The sequence below is a fragment of the Cuculus canorus genome, chromosome 1 (genome assembly GCF_017976375.1).
Source record: "Cuculus canorus isolate bCucCan1 chromosome 1, bCucCan1.pri, whole genome shotgun sequence".
NCBI lineage: Eukaryota > Metazoa > Chordata > Aves > Cuculiformes > Cuculidae > Cuculus > Cuculus canorus.
The window spans coordinates 24,321,436-24,347,667 of NC_071401.1; the positions used below are offsets into that span (position 1 = coordinate 24,321,436).

The window sequence follows — 26,232 nt, forward strand, 5'->3', positions numbered from 1 at the left end:
TGGCCTGCTTTACTCATCCTTTTTCCCCTAAAAAGGTGTGCAGGGTATACACTCCTTTCCACATACTCTCAATGTCTCCTTTATTTCTTGGCGCTGCAGTCACTCAGCAATGCATAGGAATGTTATCTTTTGAAGAACATGAAAAGCTTAGAGAAAGAAGTGCATTACAGGAACACTTTTTATATGTTACATCAGAACATAGAATCATAGAATCATTTAGGTTGGAAAAAGATCCTTAAGATCATTTAGTCCAACTGTTAAATGCCACATCTACATGTCTTAAACACCTCCAGGGACAGTGTCCAGGGACAGTGACACTTTCCTGGTCAGCCTGTTCTAGTGCTTGATAACACTTCTGGTGAAGAAATTTTGCCTAATAGCCAATCTAAGCCTTCCTTGGTGCAACTTGAAGTTGTTTCCTCATGTTCTATTCTAGACAGATGAGCAGTAGTAGAAAGAGAAACCAGAGAATCCCTCATCAAACAAATCTGTCAAGGTGGAACAACCTTGTCGATGAAGGTCATGTCATACATTAGAAAAATAATAAGATATTGGTCTTGAAAGTTAACTCCTTTGTCATATGGATTTCAAAAGTCCCATACAATCAGGTTAGGACAAAAATATATAAAACAGAACTAACATCCTCTGTGCTTAATACAAAATTAAGAGTATGAACTTCCTTAAACATAAAGGAATTACAAATGCAGCTGCTATGCTTCAGAGTTATCGTATATTAAGAACTAACCCAACTGTTTAGTATCTACTAAGACACATCTAGCGATCATTTAATGAGTTTGCTGATGATACAAAACTGAGAGGAGCACCTGATACATGAGAAGGCTGTGCTGCCATTCACCAAAGTCTGGACAGGCTGGAAAGCTGGGCAGAGAGGAACCTAATGACGTTCAACAAAGGCAAATGTGGGGTTATGCACCTCAGGAGGAACAACCCCCTGCACCAGTACAGGTTAGGGGCTGACCAGCTGGAAAGCCACTCTATAGAAAAGGACTGGGATGTCCTGGTAGACAATAAGTTGATTATGAGCCAGCTATGTGCCCTCATGGCCAAGAAGGCAAATAGTATCCTGGGGTACATTGAGAAGAGAGTAGCAAGCAAGTCAAGGGATGTTATGCTCCCCCACCGTTTATGAGTCCACATCTGGAGTACTGTGTCCAGTTCTGGGCTCCCCAGCTCAAGAAAGACAAGGAACTACTGGAGGGAGTCCAGGGGACTGCAGCATCTCTCATATGAGGAGAGGCTGAGAATTCTAGGTCTGTTTAGCCTGGAAAAGACTGAGAGGGGATCTTATCAATGGTTACAAATATCTGAGGCACGGGTGTCAAGAGGACAAGTCCAGACTCTTCTCAAAAATGCTCAGCAACGGCACAAGGGGCAACAGGCACAAACTGGAGCACAGGAAGTTCCACCTGAACATGAGGAAAAACTTCTTTACTGTGAGGGTGACGGAGCACTGGAACAGGCTGCCCAGGGAGGTTGTGGAGTCTCCTTCTCTAGAGATATTCAAAACCTGCCTGGACATGTCCCTGTGCAATCTACTCTGGATAAACCTGCTTTAGCAGGGCAGTTGGACTAGATGATCTCCAGCAGTCTCTTCCAACCCCGGCCATTCAGTGATCAGCCAAATGCAAAATTTAGTTGCAGGTTGCTATGTCCTACAGCAACCACCATCTGGTTTAGAACAGCAAGCTTAATGTTTTTGTTACATGTACCTATTCATAGCCAGATTCTATGTTCACTGACATAGGTGAAATTTCATTACTACCGATTACAAATTAGAAGTAGAACAGTATTCAAGATTATAGCCCATCCCCTAAACAATTACTTGTTCTTCCCTTGGATTAAGAACTAAACACGTTACAGACATTCAGCTACTTGTGCCTTTTAGACCAAAGGCTTCTGCACTCTGATTTTCAACTTTCAAGTGTTCTTCACCAATCTTATTCAGCAAAAACATATGATAAGAGGCACATTTGTTTCAATGTTTTGCCCATGAAGCTTACCACAACAGCCATTACAGCTGCCAACAAATCTAAATTTAAACTCAGAGAATGTGGCAGAAACAAACAACTTCATATAGAACATCCAGAGGTCAGGGTTAACCTCACTGCCAGACCTCATCCTATACTGGAAGCAAAAAGCCTTCCAAGAGAAGGCTTATGAGAAAATTATACAACTCTAAATTTATCTTTTAATGTGTGTCTTTCACTTCAGAAACCTTCAATAGGTCCAATTGTTTTGATAATTAATACATTGTACAACTTCAAGTCATAAATTACTAGTCTCCCAAGCAAAAAAATATCAATGCTCTTTAACTCTTCTCCCTAATATTAAAATTGATTTAGATAAAGTTGACTCTGATGTACAGCCTATCTCAGAGACCAAATATCATACTTTGCTCTTGCTGAACTGATAGGGCTCCTCTGTTGTCAAAAGAGGCTCTGTGTAAAGGTCTCTCAACCACTGGTAGCTTTGCCTACAGGGGCTGAAGGAGGAAGTCAGATTGGCTCACTATACAAAACCCTTCTAGAAAAAAAAAAAAAAAGGCATTTAGAATACAAAGGAGACTTCTATTCTTGAAATAGATTTATGTGTGCCTTCTATACTGAAGATACAATATTTCAAAGGGAGTTACCCCTCACATTCCACTACAGCGTTGCTTAAATATTACAGAGCTTTTAGATGGACAACTAACTTGTGGCACCTTTGTCCTAGAAAGTAGGCAAAGAAAGTAAATTCTACAGTTAGCAATTCCAAGAACTCTACTGCTACCCATCTGAAACAATCAAGAAAAGTGTCTTCAATCTCTCAAGTCAGCAGGCAAAGCCATGCACACAGCTAGGCTGCTGGGCAAGAGAAAGCTCTTCAGGGACATCACATAAAATTCAAAGCAATTTGGATCCTTCTGATCCCACAAACATAGAAGCATTCTCCTAAGATGGGCTATTAGTTCATCTTTTCCAAGACGAACCCTTTTATCCAAAACCCAAGATACTTAGGATTCTTAAATATGTCTGTGTATGGAGCTTTGCTTTTGCTTCCTGTCCAGTGTGGATCTGCTGGAGGGTAGGGAGGCTCTGCAGAGGGATCTGAACAGGCTGGACCGCTGGGCCGAGGCCAATGGCATGAGGTTTAACAGGGCCAAATGCCGGGACCTGCACTTGGGGCACAACAACCCTATGCAGTGCTACAGACTGGGGAAGAGTGGCTTGAGAGCTGCACGCAAGAGAAGGACCTGGGGGTGCTGGTTGACAGCCGACTGAACATGAGGCATCAGTGTGCCCAGGTGGCCAAGAAGGCCAATGGAATCTTGGCTTGTATCAGAAATGGGGTCACCAGCAGGTCCAGGGAGGTTATTCTCCCTCTGTACTCGGCACTGGTGAGACCGCACCTTAAATACTGTGTTCAGTTCTGGGCCCCTCACCACAAGAAGGATGTTGAGGCTCTGGCGCGTGTCCAGAGAAGAGCAACGAAGCTGGTGAGGGGGCTGGAGAACAAGTCTTATGAGGAGCAGCTGAGAGAGCTGGGGTTGTTTTTCTGGAGAAGAGGAGGCTGAGGGGAGACCTTATTACTCTCTACAACTACCTGAAAGGAGGTTGTGGAGAGGAGGGAGCTGGCTTCTTCTCCCAAGTGACAGGGGACAGGACAAGGGTGAATGGCCTGAAGCTCCGCCAGGGGAGGTTCAGGTTGGATATCAGAAAAAAATTCTTCACAGAAAGAGTCATTGGGCACTGGAACAGGCTGCCCAGGGAGGTGGTGGAGTCACCTTCCCTGGAGGTGTTTAAGGAAAGGGTGGATGAAGTGCATAGGGACATGGTTTAGGGAGTGTTAGGAATGGTTGGACTCGATGATCCAGTGGGTCCTTTCCAACCTGGTGATTCTGTGATTCAGTCACTTTCTCCTTTAGGCTTTCCCACCTGAGAGCATGCTGCCCCAAGCTACCAATTCCTTCCAACAGGTTTTTCCGAAGTGACACAAGCTGTCATCTGTATGAATCTGATAAAACCTTCTAAGTGTTTGGTGCTCTAGAGCAAATTAAACTGATTTTTAAAGACACTTGAGGGTGTTTCTGGCTCTTCTCTATTTCCCCTCACAGTGCCATCACATAACTGAATTAATCTTCTTTTACTAAGCTTAACTGTGCATTTCTATAATGTATGTGTTTGTGGTTTAGCAAACCATCATGCCTTAGAGGATGAATACAGTGCAATATAGAAAAATATAGTGGAAATGCTAACTTCAAGACATTAAACAATAATGATATGCACCTGGGTGGGTTTTTAATGATTAAAGGCACACAAAAGAGAAAATAGAACTCAAAGAGGTGGTGAGGTAAGAAAATAATATAACACAACCCATACCTCATTTGACGTTTTGACTATCTGACTTTTTAAAGGCAAACTCATATCAGCTGAGAAATACACTCAATTACTTTTTGTAATGGCTTTTCATCTTGAAGGCACTGAACTGGTAAATTAGGCCTTTAATTTTCAATCAACACATTGATTTTGCATAGTGATAATGTCCATTGTATAGAAGAAAATAAAGTCCTGAACTCCTGTCTCTTTTTAAAGGGTTCCTGCATAAATTCTTGAAGACTATCGCTGTAACCTAAGCAAAACAGGAGACCTGGTACCAATGGAGTCTTCCAAATATTAGTTTATGGAAGTATTTCCCAGGTGAGGAAACCTGAGCTAATTTCTGTGACTGAAAGCCATAAGCTCTATCAGTATGACGCTTCACCCAAGACAGGAGAGAGAGACTGGAAGGGAAAAAGCACCGACTTTAGTTGAAGATAAGGTGTGGGGCAAAATGTTTTGGGAAACAAGTACACGTTACTGCAGCTATTTTAAAATGCAGTAAGCCTGTTGTTCCATAAAGTCTTGTATGAGAACTCTGATGCAGGTTTGTTTTGTTTCTTGCAAAAGCAACTAGTTTTGTATTGGACTTCTAATTTTTAAAATAACTTAAAATGCATGCAGCTGGTTTTAACGTTAAATTGTAATTTGGGTCTGCTTCAAAGATTAAAAAATACTGCTTATTATTTCCCCAGTTCACAATGCCTACAGCAATTCTCCACCTTCTAACAAATTATGATGTCAAGCAACACCGAATTGCACAAAGAGAATATCTGACAAGCCTGTACTGCCAAGGCTGGCTACAGAACTGGCACCCAAATGGTCAAACGTGCTGTCTTAATTGACATCTGCTCCTCTTTCAGCACAGAAATTATCCTCCTGGGTTACCCCATCTTCAGCTGCTTCAGAGCAGATGCCAGGTCATTATCTATTCTACCATTTCCTCCACCTTGTGAGGTGGAGGAAGTGAACAGTGCTTCCTGACTCCCAATCACCTGCTCAAAGCAGTAGTCAAATTCCTGACTCTGCCCATTTGCAGTTGGTTTGGCACAATCTGCAACAGTGGCTCTATCTGCACATCACAATTATTACAATTACGGTCAAAACAGTTTACACACTTAAGTATTAAGATGCATTTAACTTCTTTTCCACCAAAAATTATTAACTTCAAAAGGCAGTAACTCCTACAATAACTTCCCTGGAAAATGTAACCTCTGTCTGTTCACAGAGGGGATCTTCCTGCAGCAGATGTTCAGTAGGCAATGTTGTGTTTCAGACTTTTTCACAAAAGCTGAGGTGTCTCGTGCCTCTAAATCCACAAAAACTTACATACTGGAAGAGGGAGCTGAGAGAACCTTCTCCCCATTGTGTTTAGTTGCAACTATTGACTACCTTTTGAGATTGGATAGAGCTTAATCTGTTTTCTTCTCTCTTTAACAAAACGTTGTGGCTAGAGCCATCCAGGATGTAGAAGAGCTGGGCTCAGCTTCATCTTTGGCCTAATACATTTCATATCAGCTCTCCCAAAATTTTAAAAAATCAGCAGAAAGAAGAAAAATGGTATACCTTTAGTAATGGGTACAGTGGCTGTGCAGGAAGCTCCTTATTTCCTTCTGGCCAAAGAGGAAACAAACATGAAACTCTACTTTTCCAGTTGTGGCAACTACCTTGCCTACTTTGAGGGGAACAGATAAAGAGAGTTGCTGGCAAGCATTCACAAACAAGTTTCATAAAATATATAAGCACTTCGATAAGACTAGTGTATTGGTCTTCCTACTAAACAGGACTTCATTCCCAGGCTACACATTTGAGTTGCTTCCATCACAAGTAGTTTCTCTTATTTGTCCAAGAGTCTTGAATTATTTTTGCACAGACAAAGCTACAAGGTGATAATCTATGCCCATGAAAACTTAGCATTAGAAATTCTCTGGCAGGTAAAAAACAGGCTAATGTCTTGTGAACTGTTGAGAAAACTGTATCCTTCTCTTTTGGGGAAGACAAACTACTAAATTATGTAAAATGGTAATATAGTACCTCTCTTTCTGAGAGCAGCAGCCCTCACTGAACTTTGCAGAAACCTTCATCCTCAGGATATACGTCTAGGCTTTACGCCCACCAAAGTGACTCAGAGTAAGAAGTTGCACCTATGCATTGCTTCCCAATCAAGGTTAGCCTCTAGATGTAAACATTAAGCTCTCTGTTTTGGAATAAACTGTACAGCTTTTACATACACAGGAAAAATAGTAAGTAGGTGGTCTTAAACTTAGAACACAGCCCAGAAAATAACATTAAAAAACCCTACTTTATATATGTCTGGCTAGCCTAATAGCCAGTCTCAGAGAACGGTCAGCAGCTCCTGCTAAAAGAAAGGACCTAAGAACTGGGCAATAGTAACCTAGTATGTCACATGGAATGCTCTCCCAGTTTTAAGCACAATACACTGCAAGTGGTATCACAACAGCGGTCACTAAGTACCAAACTGAACTGGACTTTCATGTCGAGAAACCAAATTCTGCCTGTGTCCTGGATTATTTTGGATTTGATCCAAACACTGAAAATTCAGCGCAGCACTGGATGGATTCTCATATCATAGCCAACTATAGTAGTTAGGGCATCTTTACTTAGATATGCACGCTACAAATGCTGCAAGCACTACTGCTCCTTCTGAAACTAATATCTTCTATTAAACATGAGCCTAGCCTGACAGAGATCCAACAGAATTAACACACTAATCTGAAGTCTTCTGTGATAATTTGAGTCATTTGGTAAAGAAATGGTCGAGTCTAAATACTACATTATTATAGCAAATAAATACTTTATTCTGATCTAGATCTTTCACAATATAAACACAAACCAGGTAACGTCACGTTTTCATACAATGAATACAGTGAAAAAAAAAACCCACCGCTTCCAAAATGTGAATGCTTATCTTCGTAGTTTTAAAAAGCGAGTAAAATTTAAAGCATTAATGCTGTGCTTGCATGCTACACACAGCCCTCCTTACGCTATGTTGGTACAACAGGAAAATCTTTATGCCTACTTACTTCTTCCTTATTACGTCCTTGTTTTTTTTCTGTTGTATGTGGAAGCAGGAACATACTTCTGTATGAAAGCAATTCTCATTTAGAAGAATGTAGGGAAGACAAATACCCATGCGGAGCCCACAGAAGCCTCCCCTGGTGCCATGACCTTGCTGGACACAAATATGTGTAACTACATACTCATGGACTGTAAGAAATAAAACTGAGTGTGGTTGGTGGAAACTACTCTTTTCTGAAGACTAGTAGTGAAAGCAGGAAGAAAGCAGTTACAGCAGATAAAAGCAATAGCAATAGGATGGTATAAAAAAATGATTTTGTGATCCATGCAACACTCAAGAGGTCCCAGACTCAAACCCCATAAAGGGTAAAGCAAACTTCACAGAAAAGCCTTCATAAGCCCTAGAGGAAAAGCCACAGATAGGCTTATCAGCAGTGTAAAGCCCTGCAGCCTCAAAAGAGGAAGTGTCCATGCCTTAGTCTTACTGCTGGACCCAGAACAAAGTAAGCTGCAGGGTGCACCTTGAGCTGGGGAAGCACTACTCCACCCTGAGCCCTTCCCCACTCGCCTGTTGGGGCATTGCTGTGGACAGCACATAACTGTTAACTGGCCATCAGCATGCACTGTGTTTCACTTATTTCAACAGTTGAAGTAAGGCTATGCTTCATATTAACAAAACTAACTAAAATTGGTAAAGTAATAATCTTACTTAATATAGTAGTTGAATTAAGCAAGGATTTGTCTACGTCCTCAGCATACCACCACCCATGCATTTAGGTCAACAGTCAGAGGACACCTTGACAGAAGTTGGTGCTCAGTGTGTGAAAAGGGTATTAAAGCTACCAAGAGCTGCAAATCAATCCCTACATGTGAACACCAAGTCTCCCCTGGCAATCTAACACACAAGGTGAGTCACTACTAAAAATATCAATTATCCTTTACCATCTTAATAGAAGCCTGGTAATATCTGGCAAACTTTTAAATGTAAATACAGAACCTATCTTGAGACACTAAGTGCCAAAATACTTTCCTAAAAAAAAAATAAAATTCATAATAAATAAATCTGCGTAGGTAACTACGACCTTAACACTTTTTCTTAAAATAACTTCAGCTATTCCGTATTGTCTGAGTAAGTCATACAGTTCTTTGGTGCCTACATTACACACAAATACATAACTTGCAAACCCACTACTGATAAATATGAAAGTAGTAAAATGACTACAAAAATATATTTTGAAAAACTACCCAAAAATGCCCTCAAATCCCACCAAACAAGATAAAGAGGGCACCCTTTCCAAGATTCACAAGCATTCATGGAGTTCAGTCAAATTTAATTGTTCCCTGCCCAAAAGTTCTTGCAATCTACTACTGAGACGATTACTCAAGGACAAAGAGGAGAAAGCCTGGCAGAGGGGAAGATATTTTTGGTGGCTAAGAAAAGGTGGTGATGGTGAAAAAGATAGAACATGAATTATGAGAACACAAGAGAACAGCAAATAACTGAAATAATGTAAACCTTCTACATTATATCCTGAACTGGATTTCATCAAGATAACAATAAAGACAAAACATTAATATCGGCCCGAGATACTAATTAGGCACAATTCCCAGATCTTCACTGGAAGTTTGACACGTAGGCATCCAAGTTCAACTACTAGGATTCAGTATTATTTTAAAAAAAAAAGAAGTTTCATACAATCTATGGAGTTCTTGTGAGTTTTTATTGTTCTATTAAAATGCATGTTAAAAAATCCATTGCTCTATGAACCACTCCTGAAACTCTCAAAACTTTTAAAGCAACAATGTAACAAGTTACAGAGGCATATTCCTAAGGTTATTTCAAAAAGGTATGTAATATGGAAATCATACACCTGTTTCCCTTCAATAAATAGAACCAGTTGTTAAATCACTTCTATATTATTTCATACTACTTAGGCTCATGCTCAGTTATGCTTATCTGTTAAACTAAAAAAAAAAAAAAAAAATTTATGAGGAATTTGTGTATGTGTACAAAGTCTTGGTCCAAGTTTCCCCTATACAATACCAATAATTCCACAAAAGTCCTTGTGGTTATCCTAGTGTAAGACAGACCTACAAGTCTTGCAACATCTAGGTATAATCACACCAGACTAAAGGTGGCATGCATTTTAATCTATGTTTGTTTTATGACAGACATAGTTGTAATACCATACCAAAGTTAAAAAAAAACTAAGTTGGAAACAGCAGCTCTCACAGCAGCAAAGAATCTCCCTTGAATTTTGGACAAATCAGTGTTGCTGTGGGCAGGAAAAGAGAGGTCAAACCACATCATATTAGACAAACCTATTCTTCAAACAGCAGCTCTCACACCAGAAGCAGCTCCCTTAAATTTTGAACAAAACAGAATCACCCAGTAAAAAGACACCACAAAGGCTTTTTCCCCTTAAGATCATACAGCAGAGAAAGAACAAAGAAAGATTTTCTTCAGTCTACAAAGCTAAAATTATGACCTCCAGGACAACAAATTCCACCCCCAATCCCTCCAACATTTAGCCCCAAATGATTTGCTTAGCAGCAGGACACTTCAGAAATAAAAAGGGTTGCTTTTCCCCATCCTTCGTTCCGAGAAGCATTTATTACACCAGAAATCCCAGCCCAGGCTGTGCCGCCCCCACAGCCTCGCGCTCAAGGGCAGAACAGGGAGCACCTAGGCCGCGCTGACACGGCACCGCGGCGAGGAGGAGGCCGCGGGCGGGCAAAGGCGGCCCCCGGGCACCCGCCCAGTCGCGGCCGAAGGAGAAGCTGCTCTGGCGGCGGCTTCGTGAGAGAGGACGGCGCCCGGCGTTGAGGAGGAGCCTCACAGGCAGCCAAGAAGGACGCGGGCCCCACTGAAGCGCTCTCCCGCCAACAATGGCGACCGCGCGCGAGCCCTCCCTTTCCCGCCAGAGCGCGCGCGCGCTGTGGGGGAAGGGAGGGGGGAGGAGAGAGCCAGCGCCCCGCGGTGCGCGCGCAGCGCCCCCGATTTCCTACTCTCCGCCCGCTACCCGCCCCTCCGCTCCAAGCTGTGACGTCACGGGGAGGCGGTCCGAGGCGGGCGGCTCGCGGGGCGGCAGCGCCACCTGGCGGGCAGCGCTCGCGGCGGCGGCCCCGGAGCGCCCCCTGCCGCCTCTGGGGGGGGTGGGAACCATGGAGCCGCCCGGTGCGCTGAAGGGCAGCGCCGCGCCTGCAGGGGGCGGGAGCGCGCGGGAGCCGCCGCCCGGGGTCCGAGGGAGCTCGGGGGCTCCGGGGCGCTGAGCTGGCGCTGAGCTGCCCCGGCCCTGCCCGGCGGCCTGCCGCGCGCCTCGGCTGCTGCGGAAAACGCCGCAGCGGGGGCGGCTCGGATCCGTCGTTAATCACAGAGTGGTTTGTTTTGGAAGGGACTTTAAAGATCATCCAGTTCCAAGCCCCCTGCCATGGGCAGGGACACCTCCCACTAGATCAGGCTGCCCAAGGCCCTATCCAACCTGGCCTTGAACACCTCCAGGGATGGGGCAGCCACAACTTCCCTGGGCAACCTGTGCCAGCGCCTCACCACTCTCATCATGAAGAAATTCCTTATGTGTAGTCTAAATCTGCCCCTCTCCAATTTATACCCACTGCCCCCTGTCCTGTCACTACATGTCTTTGTGAACAGTCTTATCTCCAGCCTCCTTGTATCCTCAGAGCTTTCTCCAGCAAACTCCCTCAGCCTGTCCTTGTATGGGTGTTTCTCCAGCCCTCTGATCATCTTTGTAGCCCTCCTATGGACCCATTCCAACAACTCCACATCCTTATGCTGAGGATTCCAGAACTGGACACAATACTCCAGATGAGTTGTGTGCCTCTGACATCCAGTGGTGCCCAGCTTTGAGAATTTGGGTAAATTTTACATTTATAACTCTCTGACATTAGCCATAGTCAGAGGCTATAACATATTTTAACTTATTTGTTAAAACTACTAAAGTCAAGGTAATTTGATAAGAACTGAGATTTGGTGTAAGTATTTCCCAGAAATATTCCTTTGTAAACAGTCCCTCCCCAGCTTTCTTGTAGCCCCCCTTCTGGTACTGGAAATGCATCTTCCGTGGGGCAGTGCCTCAGTTTCCCCGTTACGAAAGGGCTGTCGGCTGATGCCCTTCTGTACATCCAAGCGGAGGCAGATGAGGCTTTAAAGTGACCTAAAAACAGTCTAATTATTGGAAATGCTCCTGAAGTCACACGCATTGGCAGCAAGTTACTGCTTTTATGTTCGAAGCTTGTTGTTGCCGTACTGGCATTTCACCTAAAAATAGCAAACTGCCTGTCTAAACAGCATGGTTAGGGTTAATAGAATATAACATATACACAGTTAGTATACTTTATACACACATTTCTGACCATTAAATCCGTAATGTTCTACACAGACAATTTGTCACTCTGTTGCACCTGGGGGATGTCAGAACAAATCACGCTGACTCAGTCGTGACTAATTCTGGAAAATACTTACACCAAATCTGAGTTCTGATCAAATTACCTTGATTTCAGTATTCTTAACAAATAACAGGAACTCCATGGATAATGTCAGACCTCCCATATGAGGACAGGCTGAGAGAGTTGGGGTTGTTCAGCCTGGAGAAGAGAAGGCTCTGAGGAGACCTTATAGCGACCTTCCAGTACCTGAAAGGGGCTACAAGAAAGCTGGGGAGGGTCTGTTTACAAAGGCTTGTGGGGATAGAACGAGGGGCAATGGGTATAAACTGGAGAGGGGCAGATCTAGGCTTGACATTAGGAAGAATTTCTTCATGATGACAGTGGTGAGGCACAGGCACAGGTTGCCCAGGGAAGTTGTGGCTGCCCCATCCCTGGAGGTGTTCGAGGCCAGGTTGGATGGGACCTTGGGCAGCCTGATCTAGTGGGAGGTGTCCCTCCCCATGGCAGGGGGTGGAATTAGATGATCTTTAAAGTCCCTTCAAACCCAAACTATTCTATGATTCCATGACTCTGGAATCACCATTTGTCAGAATTTGCCTGGGGGCAGTTGGTTATGTGTGTTAGTGGTGAGGCAGCCTGAGCTCAGCTCTGGTATTTGAACACAAAAGGGAACTTCAGACAAGAGAGAAATTTCTTCAGACTCCTAGATTTCTGCACAGCTCAAGAAAATTTAAGCATTTCCAAAAGCATTTAAGATTCACTTATTTGGCTTGACATATTAAAATGAGCCTGAGTGGGCAGATTTGGACAGTCTCATTTTTTTGATCTTTCTGGTGAAATGGAAATGTTTTTTACGAAGTCCATTACAGTTTGGGGCATGAAATGGAAGGTTATATGAAGGAAGGGAGGAATAATAGAAATCCTGGATGCTGGGTGCCAAAGTCAGGCTGTAGTCACAGTTCCTTTAATTACCAAGAGTGAAATCTGGCAAAGCATCAGTTTGATATTTGGAGGATCAGCCTCCTACCTTGACATCAGGACGGTCAGGAGAAACTGGTAGAACAGAGAATCAAGGCTTTGAAACCTGAATTTTAGTCATGATGCAGTATAGCTCGTAGTGCCAGGAAAATTTAATTTGAATTTTATTCTTTTAACATTTGTTTCAATACAAATGATAATAAATAAACACATTTGACCAAATAAATCAAAAGAGTTTTAAATACCTTTTAAAAATCATCTATCTTAATTTTTCCTTCAGGATGGTCTAGTTTTCTAGTTTCATTTACTTTCTGTGATAATGAACACTTTCTTTAGTGTTCATAATTGGAAATTATAGTTTTAATTAATATTCTAAATGTATTTTTTCCTCCTGAGTTTCTGCCATTATGCTCTATTGGTAATTATATTTAAAATAATTATACTTTAAGTAATTATTTCCTGTTTTATCCCCCTTATTTTTTTTCTTGTTCTTTTAAAAGAAGAAAGTCATACCATTCTATCTTTGTGTTGTTCAACTGCTGTGAGATTTCTCCCACAATTTTTGAGTATTTTAGGTAGTTTAAAACCAGTGTGAAACATGGGAAGAATATCAAAGAGATCGAATTTAAAATTTTAATCAAAATTTCAGGGTAGATAGAAACAAGAGAATCAAATGACTGTCCACTATAAGCTAAGGATGAGGTGTCACTTCATATAATTTCTGAGCAGCTGCCAATATAGGTGCTAACTGTCCAGGCACTGAAAGGATACCTTGTGTAAAGCTCATGTTGTCTCTTGCCAGAATCATGGCAGGTTTGGGGATGTTTTGGGGAAAGGGAAATAGAGGAGATATGGGCAGGGGGAGACAATATAGTGGGAGGTGGAAACTGGAGATAATGCAAGAACGCTAGGAAGAGGACTGAAGCATGGTGGGAAAACATTGAAGGTGGGGGATGGATTGGGGAGCAGGAGGTGCTGAAAGGGGTGAGCCAGGAGGCATTCATTCTGCAGAATGTTGGTGTGGTAATCTTCAGTCTGAAAGACACTTTGTCACAATTCTGTGCCATTCTAATATAATCATGGGGTGATTAGTTGAATTCTGTAGAAACAGTAAGACATTAAATTTTCGTTTCCTACCATGAGACATTTGATGTTATAAATGACATTTTTTTCGTCATGAAGGGCAATTAGTCCCTGATCAAGAAACTGAAGAAAAATACATTGTGAGGGAGGCAACAGAATGTCCAGTTCTTATTTGGTGATTTTTTAGGATTTGTGTCACTCATCCCACATGCTGGGTTTTTTTTCATAAGGAGGAAAGGGGTTTCTCAACAGCTTCTGTTGAGGTGTCAGCCCTGCCAAATTGCTCCTTACAAAGCTCTGATGAATTCAGTGAACTTCATTAAGAAGCCCACCTCTGGTGGCCAGGGATCAAGACAGGGATGTAGTTAGTCCTTTCTGAATGTCAGCCAGGGGAAAGAGTAATGGGTTAAGAATAGACACATAAAAGAAAGCAATTATCTTATGTGGCAGAATTGCAGCAGATAAGTACATCATTGAAAAGCTTTTCTGGAAGAAAACAAAATCATTAGGAATGAGGAAGTAAACTAAAGATATCTATAACTAAAGATACAATTTAACCAAACAGCAAATTATATGGTTTTTTTTTTAAAGTTTCAAATTGGGCAAAGTTAAAGGGAGGTGAAAGAAAATTTAAATCAGAAATACCATTCCACTTGGTTACTAGATAAAATTAGCTCCAGGTATTATTTATAGTCCATGTACCTTGTTCAGTTTTAATGTTCTGTATCCCCTGTTTTGAGAGGGCTCATGAGTTGCAGCATTTCAATTATAAGAAGCTTGTCAAAGTGACATAAGGACATGGATCATGGCAACAAATAAATCTCCTTGTGTAAGCTTTTGGAAGTGGGAGAGATGAGTGAAGAAGTGCATTTTTCTTTTCATTGTCTAAGTCTCTTAAATGCCTACACTTAATCAAACAGGATCTCCCTTTGGAGCTCTTTAGAGACACCAATGTCTTTTCCCCTAACAGTATAAGGAATTTATGTGCTTCATTTGACAGACTGCTTTCTCTGTAATGTGGAAACTGGATACGTTCCCTAACACTCAGATCCAGATAATATTCTGCTGATATCTTAACTCTGTGTTAAGGCAAGACCTGGTATGTACCAGCTCTGCTTCCACTCCCTCTTGTCCTCCTCTCACATCCCTAATTTCTCTGGGAAGAAAATTAAACTATGAGAGCAGCTAGCCTACTCCACCAGTCCCCGTGGATGATCAAGAACCATACATATTTAAATACCTAACTTTCAGATGAAAATCAGTTGCTTAAATTGTAGAGATCAGATTTCACTACTCCCTTCTCTATAAAACCAGCAAAAGATTTCAGCCTTGGGAAGCATATACTCTTATACACAAAATTTCAAACATGCCACACATTGGCTCTACCAATGACACTTCTTGCAAGTCACTTCTTTGTGTTTCTGGGTGTTTTTTTCACCATGCTTTTCTTCGTAAACTGAGATATATATTCCTGCTACCTGCCTCTGCTAAAAGCCAGAATATCAGGTGTGCTACTGTACTACTCTGCTGTAGTTCCTGCTCTTTCTTTTTCCTCTAAACCATAGGAATAGTTATGACAAATACAGAAACTAAGAAGCTGAAGGAATTAGGTACAGTTTAAATGCTGAATTTAGGACTATCAACTAATGCATAATAACGTGTCTGTGCATGCATGTGTTCTTTAATCCCTTATTAATTTATGTAGTATGTATTTTGTCTTATATTTTAATTGTTAATGCTAGTTATCTGCTCAAAGCTTTCAGAATTTTAAATAAATTTCTTCTTTCAGAGATCAGGAACAGACATAAACACCATGTGACTGATGAAAACAACTTTCATAAACTTAACTGTTCATGCTATTTCTAACTACTAGTGGCATTTACAAACATCTGAAGCCCTGTCTTGCTAGAAAAAAAAGGTGACGGTGAAGTATGTAGAAGTGGTGTATTTTTACTGCATAATGCTGACTTGCATATTTTGCTCACCTTTGACATCTTACTTTATGAAGACTCATGGCTTTTTTATCATAAACTGATAAACAGAATGGTGGTTGCAGATTTTAGCATGTCCTTTTTATCTTGGGTAAAAAAAAGATAACTCCCTTAAAACTCATAAATCACATTCTGTTAAACAAATCAGTTTGATCTCAATTTTGAAGAAAAGTTGCCTTGATAGTGTAGCCTTAGGCATCATTCTTGGTGGAAAAGAATAATTTCTTTATCCTCAGAGCATGTAAATATATTGCTTATACCACATAAATATTTTTGTATAACAGAAAGGTTGGAGATTGTGGCATACAACTCAAAAAATCTGTGTTATTTTAAGAGTATGATGGTCACTAAACAACGACTACTGTTCCTAGAATCTTAAGATTCCAACAAATTGCCTGTACCATTGCTTCAGACATCTGCTGGAATGAGGAGAGTTGAGAGAAGAGATCTGTACAGCTACTTTAATAAACCTACAATTGTTTTGCAAAATCTTCAAGACATGAATGCACTAAAGATGTTCTGAGACGAATGAAGCTGTAAGCATGAGCTTGTCCCAGGATTTGCACAGTCAAGCTGGTTTAGCCTAACCATTACTGACTTTGAGTTCTAATACACATTATATTTTGAGTACTTTAGTGTTATTTGCATGTCTGGCTATTTATATATATATGAAGTACCATAACTGAAATAATTAGAAAATTCTGTTTAGCTATGCTAAAGTATTTGGTAAGCTTTATTTATATTTAGAAAGGTAATGGTTATTAAAAAGAACAGGAAAACATTATTGTTTTTAATTACTCAGAGAATTATAAGAAAGAGGAAAAAAATAACTGTGGGATGGTTATCAGCAGTGATATTTTCTGTTAACAAATATTTTTCATTTCCATGCGATATGAAATATTTTAGCAAAACCCAGTCAACCACAGTAATTCAAATAAAAAGATCTATTGACATAACTCTGGCAAATACCTGAAAACAAACAATTCCTAGCCTAATTCAAGGTGACTGGGATTTCAGCTATTTCCTCATAATATGTACCTCAAACAAGGTTTAAAAAGTGTATTATGAAATGCCAGAAAATTGAAGATAGCTATAATAAGCAAAATCTTCCTATTAAAAAGCAGCATAATGTGGAATTGCAAGATTTGCATGTTTAAGAGCCATATCTATATATCCTTGTGGATCCTTTATGTGTTACAGTAGCACTTGGGATATATCCAGACATTCTGGGATAAAAGTTGGAAGTATCATAGTTTGTATTTTTCTAGTTTGTCTCAATGTTACACTTGAGAAACTGAAAAAAGTGACAACCTCTCCCACTTACTCTCTCATCCTGCTCACCTCTGCATATTCCTGTTGTGGTATTGTCACCATTTTTTAAATAAAAAGCAAACCAAACAAAAACACAATAAGGGGAAATGAGCACACTTACAGTGAGAGTGCTCATAAACTGATGGATAATTTAGCCCCGCTGGAAGAATAACCCGTCCAACATATGTTTAAATTTAAAATTTAAAATGCCAAAGTGATTGCAATTTTCCTTGGAATCTAAGGATTTTTTTAAAATTCATTTAAGTTACATTTGTCAATTTATCAAGCTTTAATTACTTTTCAAAGGAAGCTTAATTCTGACAACCTTCCTCTGGGGAAAATACCTTTACCTGCCAGTTAAGCTATACAAACTCCTTAGTAGCCCACCTAGCAAGCTGCTGGAGGCTCCTGCCATATCACACCCAGGCTGAGGAATCACTCACTGTCATGAAGAATTTTGAATCTTTGAGGATTTTCTTTCTGAACCGGAGTAACCCCAAATTTAAAAATAATTACTTCCTTTTCAAAACTGAATGCTTTTCTTTGCCATGCCATACCTCAAATTTTTTTTTGCCAATATTAAATTGGATGCATAAACTATTTTTTCCTTCTTAATTTTGTCCAGTTTTCAACCTCATACTTGCTGCTCTTACAAATTCATTTTCATTTCCATTGGAGTGAAATTCTGAGTGTCCTGAGCTGCTTGTGTGCCCAGTCCTTAGCATTCACAAACATTTGAAAACAATTTCTGAATAGAAAAGAATGCTCATCAAGAAGTTCTAGACTTTTTTTTTTAGCTTAGGTATCTATGTTTGATATATATATGCAACTTAAAATCTTCTTAAGAACATTGTATGAAATGGGAACATTGCACAGAAGAGAAGGTGTTCTGAGATAAAAGCTGTAACTGAATGCATTCCAACTTTCAGCAAGTCTTAGTATTGTAGAGTTTGCTGTTATTTATTGTTTATTGTTTTAGTTTAAAAACTTTTATAAGAGAACATCAAAGTGGCAATTTTAGAGTTTGCTGTCTTTCACAGGCAAAGTGCAGGCTTTGTCATGTCTGAAAAGTTTGGTTTCAAAAGCATTTTGTGAGTCTCTATAATGCAATTTTGCCTTTACTTCAGAAAGAACCGAGTTTGTCCCTGCATGCTTGGAATACTGGGGGTTTCCCACTAAGGCTTTTTAAACCTGTTTCTCTCTCTTAGCATTCCTTTTCTTTTTCTTCTTTTTCTTTATTTGTTTACCTCAGTGGCATTATGTGTCCCCCCAAGATAAGATTAAATACCTTAAGTCTTATGAGGACTTGAGTAATTTACAGTGTGCGCTGCAGCCCAGAAAGCCAGTCCTAGGCTGCATCAAAAGAAGGGTGGCCAACACATCAAAGGAGGTGATTCTGCCCCTCTGCTCTGGTGAGACCCCACGTGGAGTACTGCATCAAGCTCTGGAGACATCAGCACAGGAAAGACATGGAACAGTTGGAGTGGGTCCAGACAAGGGACACAAAACAAATCAAAGGGCTGGAACACATCTTCTATGAAGAAAGGCTAAGGAAGTTGGTGGTGTTCAGCCTGGAAAAGAGCAGGCTCTGGGGAGACCTTATTGTGGCCTTTCAATACTAAAAGGGGGATTTTAAGAATGATGGGGACAGACATTTTCAGCAGGGTCTGTTGTGATAGAACAAAGGATAATGGTTTTAAACTGAAAGAGAGGAGATTCAGACTAGCTAGAGAGAAGAAATTTTTTACAGCTGGGGTGATGAACCACTGGCACAGGTTGCCCAGAGAGGCAGTAGATGCCCCATCCCTGGAAACATTCAAGGACAGGTTGGATGGGGCTCTGAGCAACCTGATGTGTTTGAAGATGTCCCTGCTTGTTGCAGGAGGACTAGACTTGATGACATTTAAAGTTCCCTTCCAACTCAAGCCATTCTATAATTCTGTGATTCTATTTCAAGATAGCATGTGATGTATGCTGCACTAAACACAAAATGGAAGGCTACCTTGATAGCCCCTTTGCATAAGAGATACATGATAGTATTCTAACTTTTATTTCAAGGAAAAAAAGAGGTCTGTGAAATATTTTTGTCTTCCACAGCTAATCTTATTTATTCATCTTTCATCTCCCAAACATGTTTTTTCCCCATATATCTATTTCTACAGTTCCTTGTAATATTCTAATAAACTCTGAAAACACAGCAGATAAAAGTACAGCTTAAGGTGGACTCTCACATTCTAGATCCTTAGTTGCATAAATACTTGGTACCCCATTTTTTCTTTCAGTACAGGCAGTCATGTTGGTCAGGCATGTTGTTAAAAAGCAGCTTATTGATGACTGCTAACATTACATTACTGTCTTAACCAGCCTGTGTATTCTTTCTTCTAGTTATTGGCTTTGCATACTTTTATCTTGGTCTTGATGCATGATGTACTTATAATAGAATGAAATACATACAAATTGCAGCATTATATTCTATTATTTTTTGGCAGGTTTAGCAGCTTTTTTTTTTTTTTTTTTTTGTCATTTTAATGTAAGTAAATCAGTCCCTGACTAACTACGAAGGCTTTTGCCACAGCACAAAATCGTCATTATGTAGCTAATGATATTTTACCATTATACTGTTTGAACGGTAACAATACATACTAAATGCAAAACTTCTAATAGACTATGTTGCATATCACTAAATACTTCATCTCAAAGATGAGGATAAGGCAGACAAAGTTTCTCTGAATATATAGTATAAATAAGCTATTAAATCTTTTGCACTAGAAGAGAACCGGGTGATCAGGCCCAGTCAACACGGGTTCATGAAAGGCAGGTCTTGCCAAACTAACCTGATCACCTTATACGACAAAATGACTCAAGTACTGGATGGGGGAAAGGCTGTGGATGTAGTCTTCTTGGACTTCAGTAAAGCCTTTGACACAGTTTCTCACAGAATTCTGCTTCAGAAACTGTCAGCTTCTGGCCTGGACAGGCGCACACTCTCCTGGGTTGAAAACTGGTTGGATGGCCGGGCCCAGAGAGTGGTGATCAATGGAGTTAACTCCAGCTGAAGGCCAGTCACAAGTGGGGTTCCTCAGGGCTCGGTACTGGGTCCAGCCCTGTTCAATGTCTTTATCAATGACCTGGATGAAGGTGTTGAGTGCACCCTTAGCAAGTCTGCAGATGACACTAAGCTGTGTGGAAGTGTGGATCTGCTGGAGGGTAGGGAGGCTCTGCAAAGGGATCTGAACAGGCTGGACTGCTGGGCTGAGGCCAATGGCATGAGGTTTAACAAGGCCAAATGCTGGGTCCTGCACTTGGGGCACAACAACCCTATGCAGTGGTATAGACTAGGAGAAGTCTGGCTAGAAAGCTGCCTAGAGGAGAAGGACCTGGGGGTGTTGGTTGACAGTGACTGAACATGAGCCAGCAATGTGCCCAAGTGGCCAAGAAGGCCAATGGCATCTTGGCTTGTATCAGAAACTGTGTGACCAGCAGGTCCAGGGAGGTTATTCTCCCTCTGTACTCGGCACTGGTGAGACCACACCTTGAGGACTGTGTTCAGTTCTGGGCCCCTCACCACAAGAAGGATGTTGAGGCTCTGGCGCGTGTCCAGAGAAGAGCAACGAAGCTGGTGAGGGGGCTGGAGAACAAGTCTTACGAGGAGCAGCTGAGAGAGCTGGGGTTGTTTAGCCTGGAGAAGAGGAGGCTGAGGGGAGACCTTATTGGTCTCTACAACTACCTGAAAGGAGGTTGTGGAGAGGAGGGAGCTGGCCTCTTCTCCCAAGTGACAGGGGACAGGACAAGGCCTGAAGCTCCGCCAGGGGAGGTTCAGGCTGGATGTCAGAAAAAAAATTTCACAGAAAGGGTCATTGGGCACTGGAACAGGCTGCCCAGGGAGGTGGTGGAGTCACCTTCCCTGGAGGCGTTTAAGGGACGGGTGGACGAGGTGTTAGGAATGGTTGATTCTATTATTATCCATTCCAGACCCTATTTTTGAAACATTCAATTAAAAGTCTAAATGCCAGAGAATTTCAGAATCCATAGAGAGCACAGATAAAGAGAGACAGTAATACAATCCAAAGGTGTGGTGAGATTTTGCTGAAGTTAATTTCTAGAAGAAAAATATTTCAAATGCAGCAGTCTGATTTATTTCTGGAGAACTCTAGCTAATTCAGAGGAGGTTTCCCTTTGCCGCACTGCACAAGTATTAGCTCTGAGATAGTTCAAAATCGGGCAAGACTTTTAATTTGGACAGATACTTGGGTAAGTATGAGCAGCCTATTTCCATTCTTATTAAAATTTAAAATACTCCATAGTTAGACTGATTGTTAAAAAGAGACTTGCAGGTGACATTCTCTTCTACAGAAAATAACCACACAAGTATATCATCAAGTAAAGCCTCAGAACCATTGTGCTAAAAATTCTCTGCAGGTTACTACATTTTAAAAAAGCCTTTAAGTTTCTCCAGATTTATTTCAAATGTGGACCTTGATGTTTGCACAGACTGTTGGTTGTATTACAGCTGGTGATGTGGCAGTACCGAAATGGTCATAGATTCCTGGGCATGTCAGATCATACGATCAAGTCTGTGCTCCTATGGTGCTAAGAAAATATGCCTGTTGCAGTCTCAGGTTAACATTATTTTATTGGAATGTCACACAAAGAAATACGGAGGGACCCTCAGTTTATCACTAAAATCTGATTTGATTAACTGGCCACATGATTCCTAGGAAGAATATTCAAAAGCACCTAAGTGTCTTATAGGAGATGCCACAAACTTTCAGCGAGACTTTTGTGCATGTGAAGAAATTTATAACTCATTTTTTCTTACTTCTGCTCAATTTCATATTATAGGATATACTTTGCAAGATTGTTAATTCAGTAACATTTTTTTTTTTTTGGCTATACTGCTGTTCTCTTGCTGGACTTGAAAAACATACCAAATCCTCACCTACCAACTAAGCCAGCTTGAAAATATGACCCAACCCCATCCCCTCACCTTTTGTGCAAGTTTCCAGTCTCACAAGTTGTTCTGCTTACTGCCCATCCCTCAGTTTATCCAGTGTCTGCATCTGCACTTTGAAGGGGTATCCTAATTTCAGTGGTAAACAGATTAACAGATTTCTACAGGTTTCTTCTGGTTCCCCCCACCTAAGACCCAGTCTGCAGTTCTCACAGGTACCTGTTCCCATGCTCTGACAGAGGAATGTAGTTCATAAGAGCTTTGACTTAGACAGGGCTTATTTTCTGTTGACTTTTGCTCTACTTCCGTGGAGATATGTGAAACACTTGAGTGTTTCAATGTTTCACATTGCACAGGTTCCAGATATTTTCAAATATTTGTGAAGAATTATCTTTATATACCTCTTTTATTTTATGGGCTTAGTGAAACCATAAACACATCATCTATTTATGTTTTCTGGCAAGAGCAGTAGTAATTCTGCTGTTTCCTGAGGTGGTTCTATGATTCTGAAATATTCAAATACACAACAAATAAAGGAGTCAGTGTCTGAAAAAATCATAAACCAAGTTATGTATAATGAATATTCTTCCCTTTTAATATGATGCACCAATTCTTTTAACTACTTTTTCTCCTGAAGCTTTGAAGATAAATAGAGACCCCTATTTAGAAACACACTAAAGCAGGGATTCCCAAACTCTTGTCTGTGAGACCTCTTAATGTGTGCACTTAGGACCACGATGAGGCTGTGCAACAAAATTAGGCATCAGCACAGTTTCTTCTCAGCAAGGTAGCTACAGCTAGGATGGGCAGCATAAAACCTTTGACAAGCACTAATAGCAGGTAGTCGCACTCTGGAAACTGCTAGCCTAGAAGTCTTTCATAATGTTGTGAAAACTACTTAAGGGACACGGTTTTACACACTAAGTTGAACAGCCTGAGGGTTTCACACTCTGCAGTGTAACTCTTATCTTCTGTAACTTCATAGTACTAAATTCATCAGCAAGATAAAATTTATTTTGTAAATTTTTTTGAAGGAGTTTGATAGTCAAGGTCAGTTGTCTAATTTTCTCAGAATCTCACTATGTAGATAATAAATTCCATAAACATTTTTTGAGAGTGACGGTATTCTGCAGCACAAATTATTTCAATCTGCATGAAGGGTCAACTGCAAACAAGTACCCTGAATTTTTTGAGTGATAGTCCACCTGTCACATGGATGTTTGTTTATCAGCTTTGCTTGTGAAAAGAGACAGATTTTGTCCCTGCATAGTACAACTTTTCTTGAGGAGTATTTTGGCAAAGCTCAGGAAGGGACTGCTGAAAATTGTGTACAGGATATTTTATACAAAACCAGAGTGTATATATTTTCTCCAGTCTCAACCCAGCAGCCATTGGTGCCTGCTGAAGACACTCTCATTATTTGAAAGACACTTGCTTGCTGATGGTGAGAAAACGTATCTTTTCTGGAGGCATATGCATTTTAATTTTTTAATTCTCTACTAATGAACAATGAATCACTCATGTTTATTAAAACATGCAAGTATCATGCAAGTAAACTGAAGAGATAAAGGACAGTCATTTTGATAGTAGCTACATGTTTTCCTACATGATTCCAATATACCAGTTCTCTTTTATATGATCATTCACCACATTCTTAAGCTACTATTCCTGACTATACTGTACTGTTATTTTCCATAGTTCCTATAATTTTGTAATTGAAACAGCCATACAGCTAATTTACACTTCAGTAAGATGCAAGTTTGAATTTACTTTGATAACAATATCCCTTTGATAACAATAAGAAGCAGGACGCAAGAAATATCATATCCTGATGGAAAACAGTTGCATTATTACCAACAGTGGGTTTAGAGAAAAATGTTCTGTGTAGAAAATGTTCATCATTAGTCCCTCAAATTTGTGAAATTAAAGACTTCTAAAATAATCATTAGACTCCCTAACCCAACATTTATTGACTTTATTATTAAGAGCTGATTGTGGTTATTTATTGACTGGTAGTAATGCATCATTGCTAAAGCAATCAGCAGTTAAACTCCTTTCCCAGGCAGGCAAAACCCAAGCATAAATGCTGGAAACTTAGCAGAGTTCAGCTCACTGAGTCTCCACCGATCAACTCTAGAGAATGTATAATTGAAATACAGAAAGTGCAAATCTCACAGAGATACAAAAGAAATAAGAACGTACAAAGTTCGTGCATCACTCCTATCTTAGACAAGTCATGTCCCATTTTCTTCCTACTCTCTTCTCCCTGCTAATTATTTCAGCGCTCAGCTCTCCTACCTGGTTAGACATCCCATGTCTGCAGAAGATGAACAAAAAGGAGACAATAATAACCGTATTATTTCTCATGAAGAAGCCATCACAAGTTTGCAACCATTCTCCTCCTCTAGTTTTAGAGTTTCAGTTTGATGGGGTAAAGAGAAGAACAAAATTCCAAAGTATGGGAAGAATTGAAGAAGGAATTTGTCCTTGACTCTGATATGTTCTTTACTATTATTTACTCTTGAATTAGAGACAAAAAAAAATATTGCAGGGCAATTTTCAGATAGCTTAAATTCCACCTAAAGTCCCGTGCCTCATTAGTGAAAACAACAAAGTGCCTCTCAGAAAAGTGCTTCAAAGTGGCTAAGCAAGGCACTGAGCAGGAATACAAGAGGTACAAGGACTTAGCAGAATTTATGCCATCCAAATATAACGATAAGAAGCTTACTTTGGCAGGCCCAGTTACTGATTATAGTTGTAGGCTTGACTGTTTTGATGATTTAAATTTGAATAAAGAAAACTCATTGTCAAAGACTTAAAACTGTCTGATTCCTTTCTCATTGGCTACGATTACTTGATTAAAATATTTACAAGCCACACAGAAGAATACATATCTTCTAAGGAATTATAATTAACTTCAAAGACTATTGCTTTGAATAAATTTTTGTGGATTTATCACTTTCTACGTTTCCTTATCTATTTATTTTGTGTTGCTCCGTTGGTGAACTTCTGGTGTTTGTGAAAAGAAGAAAGAAAATGCAGGCCAGAAGCAGACAAAATGTAAGACAGATGCAATGGAAACTCCTGTATTACATCTCAGCCTGAATCTGAACATTCATGGTCTAATCTTGTACAATGATTTTCAAAGTGGTCACTCAGTAATGATTGTATAATGAGGACAAAATTTACCTGATTGTAATACAAGGATGGAACAAGGAAATTAATGAAAATAAGTGAATAATCAAGGAAAGAGAAACTGGAAAGCCAGAACATCCATCTTCTTGCCAGTAAAGGACTCTTTTCCGTAATGATTTCCAGAGTTCAGCTGGCTTAGCTTTATATGTCAAAAGCAATGGAGCTTTCACAAATCTCCTTTAGAACACTGCGGTTATACTTAAAACAAAGATTTGCTTATGGTGAAAGGTGATGGTACAGCTGCCCCATTAACTCTAGCCAGTGCTGTACACAGAGACTGGGTCTCCCGACATTGTACTGGTCACTCCTGTGACTCTGCAGCCTCCTCCAAAAGTCTTTGAGTTTATAGACTGAAGGCCAAATCCTGACAAAGATATTCATTGTGAACAGTACCTCAATTACCTAAATTATCTATTTGGGTAATTTTGTCTCCATTACTCCTAGGGAGTGGTATCTCACTCTTTGTTTGACCTGGCTGAACAAGATAACATTCAATGCAAGTATTAGACCATCAGCATTGTGCTTTAAACCAACAAGCAGATTTGGTTTAGAACTTCCTAAATGTGTTGAAAGAGGCATGATGTAAATCTATGTGCAGCTTGAGATGCCCAAAGGTCTCCCAGGTTGCTGTGTAAGGGCTAGCAGATTTGATGCTCTGTGGCTGACATGCTGCTCATCAGCTTACACAGCAGAGATGGCAGAGTGCAGTGGAAAACAGTATGACAGAAGCCCTCTTAAAGGTTTCCTCCTCAATTAGGAGACACTCTTGCTTCTTTAAGAACAATTATTTTTCTAGGATTCTCCTGGTAGTTACACTTATATGCCACACTTGCCAACAGTTAATTCCTTTCCAGATATATTTTAGATAGAGATGACCTTGTTTCATCAAGCGGCAGCTCTG

At 40.4% G+C, this 26,232-nt stretch overlaps 1 protein-coding gene across 4 annotated transcripts in view; it reads right to left on the reverse strand.

The window, feature by feature from the left end:
* The window catches only part of STARD13 (StAR related lipid transfer domain containing 13), a 309,317-nt gene that overhangs the window by 228,460 nt on the left and 54,625 nt on the right, over nt 1–26,232 (reverse strand). Inside the window, exon 1 of one of the 4 annotated variants that reach the window (XM_054051029.1) lies at nt 24,435–24,640. The exons of the other annotated variants lie outside the window; for them this stretch is intronic. Within the exon in view, the coding sequence (XP_053907004.1) occupies nt 24,435–24,503 (69 nt within the window). The 5' untranslated portion in view covers nt 24,504–24,640. Of the gene's footprint in view, nt 1–24,434; nt 24,641–26,232 lie in introns of those variants that run through there. 4 annotated transcript variants of the gene reach the window in all.